This window comes from Chelmon rostratus, chromosome 10 (genome assembly GCF_017976325.1).
Source record: "Chelmon rostratus isolate fCheRos1 chromosome 10, fCheRos1.pri, whole genome shotgun sequence".
Classification (NCBI taxonomy): Eukaryota; Metazoa; Chordata; class Actinopteri; order Chaetodontiformes; family Chaetodontidae; genus Chelmon; species Chelmon rostratus.
The window spans coordinates 1,667,735-1,673,981 of NC_055667.1; the positions used below are offsets into that span (position 1 = coordinate 1,667,735).

Consider the following 6,247-nt stretch of genomic DNA (forward strand, 5'->3'; position numbering starts at 1 on the left):
GACTGATGGCACTGGAGGACTGTTTCACTTTAAACCAAAATAAACTGGCTGCAAATTGCGCCTCGATTATTTACCATGCTTATGTTTCAGACAGAATCCAGATGCTCTGGAAACTTGGCCAGACAGAAAGGACTAAATTATTTTCTTATAAATTAGCTCTAATTGTTTCTTTCATATGACAGAAGATTGTGATTTTTGCAGAAAAGCGGAGGAAATTCTTCCGGAGAGGGTGGAAGAGCCTTCACGCGTGGACAGCACCACCTCCACAGGACTGAGACCAGCCGAAGAACTCGTCCCTCTTTTTCATTCGCCAAGCGGGACGTAAAAGTTGTGAAAATGTACCAGAGCCTGGCGCTGTCGTCCAACCAGTCCCCTTACACGCATGACGCCGGGAATTACATCCACCCGTCGTCCAGTTCTCCGGTCTACGTCCCCACCACCAGAGTTCCTGCCATGCTGCCCACCCTGCCCTACCTGCAGACCTGCGACTCTCCCCACCAGTCTCACGGCCTCGGCGGGCACCACGGCTGGCCCCAGGCCCCGGGCAATGACGGCTCCTCCTTCACGCCCAGCAGCCCTCACCCTCCGCACGGCTTCTCCTACTCGCACAGCCCGCCCGTCAGCAGCAACACCGGCCGGGACGCGACCTACCAGAGCCCGCTGGTTCTCGGAAACGGCGCTCGGGCGGATCAGTACGGAGGCGCTCTGGTGCGCTCGGTCGGAGGCTCCTACTCCAGCCCATACGCCTACATGAGCCCGGAGATGGCGACGTCCTCCTGGACGCCAGGACCATTCGAGAGCGGAGTGATCAGCCTGCAGGGACGGCATGGAGGACTGTCCGGGAGAAAGTCCAGTCTGGGTAAGATCAAGCCCAGACCTAACTTAAACTTCATGACCATAAAGTGAATTTTTGATTCCCGAAGCCAACTCTAAAATTTATTATCATCATTTTGACACGAAAGAACACATTTCAGTAGACTTAAAGGGCCGGAGTGGAGCTTTTTTTAATCACTGAAATTATTATATTATGCTTCATCATCGGCTGATTTAGTCACAAATACTCTTTGGTGTTAAACCTGTCTCAAAATCGACTGATATGTTCGTTCTGTGCTCTGATTCTAAGGACTTCCAACCATTTAAAAAGTACAAAATGACCTGTGGACGCTCCGGGCCTTTCCCTCCACACACACATCCAATCATACACTGAGAACAGTTTCCCCTCATGAAATGACAGATTTAATGTTATTTTCCTGAAGAACCTGAAGAACAGTGGAGGTGACAGGGAGGCTCACAGCAAAGCTGCGTCATGAGGTCGAAGGACGAGATTCAATCAAAGTCTGCTAAAACAATCCAACAGCACATTTAGACAATACACATTCTTCAGAAATGTTAATTTAATCCCGCAGCAACAGTCCAGTGTTTTGATGACAGAGTTGAATACGCAGGCGGACAAAAAAGATAAGAGCAGGGACACAACAATCAGAGCACTTCTCACCTTGATGAGCGTTTATTTAGAAAGTGAGGGGCACGATGGAGCGTCTGCAGGTAATGATGAAGCGCTTCACTCAGACACGTGATGCCTGAAGTATTAATTAACAGCCGTGTTCAGCATTTGGCCTCGACTGTTTAACACCTCTCGAACTCGTTTAATTAAGCACTTAATCCGATCTGCTTCAGTTTTTCGTCTCGCGTTGTTTCGGTGAATCGCAGCCGTGAACACATCACCTCAATGCGCTCCGGTTACCTTCACATGTTCTGGTGCCACAGTTGGTACAGTGTGTTCTGATGTATGCAGTAATGAACGGTGAGCACACGGATGTCACTTCTGGAAGCTTTCTTCAAGCTCACGTAGACAGGGTGATTGTTTAAGGCCTTCATGTGGCTCAGCCTTTATGTCCTCCTGTATTTTTGCTCTCCTGGAGCGATCAGACACAAGCAGCTGGAGGGCCGCTTCATCCCGACCGGCTCTCTCTCTGGCGTACTGATGCCAGAAGTCCGTCACGTGTCAGAGCGGTGATGGATGGAGGGGACCCTGGATCCCCCGGGCTGATAACACACCGCCCTGCCTCACCTCAAACAGATTCCTCGGGTCTGGCTCCCTGCTCGTTCATGCGGAGGGTTTGATCTCTCTTCGTCACAGGGGATGGAGGGGGTTTAAATTCCTCCTCCGGCTATTCATCACGCAACCAAACCCCATGCACGCCCCCGTACTTTTAAAGTTCACAGGAAAATATCGTAAACAGGAATGCGGTTTATTCCAGATTATGATTGTTTCGAGGTGAAGGGATAACTAAATAACAGATGAATGAATAAAGCATCCAGCTCTCTGCCTGTCTTCCAGTGTTGGTGATTGGTGGGTGATTGCTCTCTTGGTGATGGGTAATTAAAATGTTCTCTGTACAGCGTTGACTCCCTCTAACAAACCCTTTCTCCGGTGTTCAGAGCTGATGGATGACATGTCCGCTGAGGGCAGGGAGTGCGTCAACTGCGGCTCCGTGTCCACGCCGCTGTGGCGCAGGGACGGTACCGGACACTACCTGTGCAACGCCTGCGGCCTCTACCACAAGATGAACGGCATCAACAGGCCGCTCATCAAACCACAGAAGCGCCTGGTAAGACTGCAGCACCACACCGGGTCTGATGAAGATCGGAAATGCTCACAAGTAGGCTAGAAATAGACCCACCGAGCCCACGACCACGAAGTGCTGAGCACAATGATGCGCCTATTCCGCTCCACTCCAGAGGGGAAATCACTTATTATTATTTATTCTAGCATTGCAGATAAGGATTTTTCTGCTCAGTTGATGAAACATGATATATAGTTATAATTCAAACGACCCAACAATATTACAGTTAGCTCCATTCCAACCAGCTGCAACATTAAAATGCTGCTTGCCTCCTAATGCACCGATGAAAATAACGGAATAATAGAATAATTTAACAGGAGCCATTCTAAACAATGGGTACCTTTACTTTTGATTTTTCATGTATTCTACATTTAGCTGAAACGCCTCTGTACTTTTACTTCAGTAGCGTTTCAAATGCAGGACTCTTATTTAGTTGTAAACAAATTAAGTTACAACTGGCCTGATTAAAATAAGGCTGTTTATTTGCCCACCTCATATATCGTTAAAGATAAACAGGACTGTAGACAAAGAAAAAGAACAAACAGCAAGGACATGTGATGTAGATTTATGGAGAGCTGATTTAGCCTCCACATCGACAAAGGAGGAGAGAGAACTACTGGAAAGATTAGTTTGAGGTACTTCACCTTACTAGTATTTCCATTAAACTAATAACATTTAACGAATTTTTACTATTATATTTCAAATGAAAATAATGTACTTTTTACTCTACAGTTTAGTCACATTACACAATACAGTTGTTTTTCTGACAAATCAATAAAAAGTTTTTATTTAAAAAAGGTGCAACGTGTCAAAGTTCTTAGACCCCAGAATTCGTCAGATTGCTTTTTTGTTTAACAAAAAGTCTGAAACCCAAAAAATAATTTGTTTGCAATGATATAAAACAGAGAAATGCAACAAATCTTCAAATTGGAGAAGCTGGATAGCTGATATTTTTGCTTGATAAATTCAACAATTGATTATCAAAATAGGTATTTTTCACTGCAGACATGAATCATCATTAATATTATTTCCACTGTGCTTTCCCTTTTGTGACATGTCAAACTCTCTACTGTCCATCATTTTTCTGTCGATTAACTAATCGATTAGTTGACTCTTTTGATTGAACCAGAAATTAGCTCTACTTTGATCTGCTACAACATTAAAATGGCACTTACACAATGATGCATCAGCAATGATAATGTCATTAATTATGACTAATATAATGTAATTATTACTTTAATCAATTCTGATAATATTTCTTAATTTTTGTTGATTAAAATCTGATTAAAATTTGAATTGAGTATATTAACATTACCGTAAATCTGGACTTAATTCAAAGATCTGAATTCTTCCACTGCTGCATATTGCATATAGGTCAAATAGCAAAAAGACATTATTATGTGTACTGTGCCAAAGTTAATTCAGAATGCAAATTCCACTCCATATGTTACTTTTCTATAGATGGAATACAGTATATGCTAGCACTGAGGTCAAAGCAGGTAATAGCCTATTTGTGGTTAGTGGGCGTTTTGGAACAAGCTCTGTGGTGGTGCAGTGATCAGTGATGCAAGTGTCAAGGCTTCACGGCTGTGTATTTCCCAGGACCTTGCCTCTCCAGAGCAGCTGTGGCTTTGGCCAATGAGTTGCCCAACAATCTCCTTCCACCACCGGGCTGTTTTCTCTGTTTTTATTTGTCCTGCAGCGACCTTGCCCTTGGACGGGCCGTTTTTAGACGAGGCTCTCCAGAGCAACGTGACTCTCTGCTTTGTGGTGCTTCGGCTCCACCAAGCTGGTAGTCACACCAAGGTGTGAGATAGAAAACATGATTTGTCATGTTGCATTAAAGGTTGTCCAACTAACGAGGTATTATTGTTTCTGCATGGGTATGTGGAAGGATAATGCATCATTGTTATGTCAAACCACACGCTGACATCCTGCAATTCATTCTAGAAAGTTAAAGAAGTCAACTTTCTCAGACTCTATTTGAAGGATACACAGATGTGAGTTGTGAGACTATTCGTGACTCTACTGAGATCACTCATTTGGGTTTCAGCCAATGTAAGTCACAGTTTTTTTTGTCTCCTCTAACTTGCAGCAGACCACATCTCGTCGGGCCGGCCTTTGCTGCACTAACTGCCACACCAGCACCACCACACTGTGGAGACGCAACGCGGAGGGAGAGCCTGTGTGTAATGCCTGTGGCCTCTACATGAAGCTGCACGGGGTAGGCCACACCATAGGGCCACTGATTCAAATCTGCTCTGGTGCTTTGTTTGATATATAATGTCTCCTTTTCAAGCTAAGTCTCTTTACCTCCTGTAGCAAACTTGTGCTACAGTAGGGAGCAGTCCATTATTTGCGCAGTGTAAAACCTTTCCAAGGGCATTGTGGTCATTGTTATCAGTGTGGGAGGGGAGCTTGTGTGGGTTGTTATGACACTGTGGCCTCCGGTGTATCAGGGACTGGGAGGTACGCTTAACTAATGTGTGTTGCACTACTCCCTACAGGTGCCCAGACCTCTGGCCATGAAGAAAGAGAGCATTCAGACCAGGAAGCGCAAACCCAAGATGCCCAAGAATAAAACATCCTCAGGTAGGAAAAACAGATGGAAGATGGAAGAGAATGAAGTGATGTTAGTGGAGGAGACGGACGACTCAGTATCCACTATTTGATTTACTTTGGTTGATTAAAAATCTTGTGTCTTGTAAGAATAAAAAATATTATTTTCTATAAAATGATACGTGGTAAAAGTGTTCCTGAATCAAAATGAGCACAGAACAAATTATTCTGGAAAGTCAGTTATTTTTCAATCTAATAACTAATTTGACTTTCCTGTTGATTCTCCAGGATCCACCCCCTCTGACACCAGCTCCCCAACCCCGCTCTCCATCTCAGAACACGCCTCCACCATTAAGAGCGAACCCAATATGGCTCCTTCACCCTACGCTGGACAGACCGTCACATCTGCCACTCCGGTACACATATGTCCTGTGTAGAATGCATTTAAGTGGGAAACAAGCATTTCATCGTGTCATTTCGTTGGTAGAGGTCTTTGAGGAGCTGATGATTTAAGTAATTTGCCTTGATGTGTTAAGATTGGTAAAGTCACCTTTTTTGAACGTGTTGTCAATGATCCTGTATTTGTCTTCCTGCTTAATTCATACGTGTCTCTCCTTTCTGCAGACAGCTTCTCAGTTAGACAGCATAGGATCAGGACATGTGGACATTAAATATGAGGACTATCCCTTCACCCCCACCTCCATGGCCTCACAGAACTCCTGGTGTGCTCTTTCTCAAGCGTGAGCAGCCTCAACCAGCAAGACCGCCGTACTGACACCCAGAACTCACCGTGGCGTTGTGATGGAGGACGTCTCTCCACCCTGCAAATATTCCTCTTGACTGTGGAGCTGTGGAGAAACCTTGCTGCAGTATCTGATGGCCACATGTGTTCAGGCTTACTTGAACCGAGGACATCTAATCTGCTTGCCATATAATATTAACACACCGGCCTGTAACCGGCAGGCTCCACGTCGCTCACCTGGACATACTTTAGCTTAACAAGGACACAGGGTACCCAGACTGCAGTTTTACAAAAGGAAGTCTATTATCCACAGCACAGC

General features: G+C 44.9%; 1 protein-coding gene across 1 annotated transcript; it reads left to right on the forward strand.

Annotated features, from left to right (window-relative positions):
• Window positions 1-336: 336 nt before the first annotated feature.
• Window positions 337-5,930, forward strand: gata5 (GATA binding protein 5). Its single transcript, XM_041946443.1, has 6 exons — window positions 337-859; window positions 2,443-2,612; window positions 4,723-4,851; window positions 5,135-5,219; window positions 5,475-5,602; window positions 5,811-5,930. The coding sequence occupies exons 1-6, from the start codon at window positions 337-339 to the stop codon at window positions 5,928-5,930; spliced, it is 1,155 nt and encodes a 384-aa protein (XP_041802377.1).
• The last annotated feature ends 317 nt before the right edge of the window (window positions 5,931-6,247 follow it).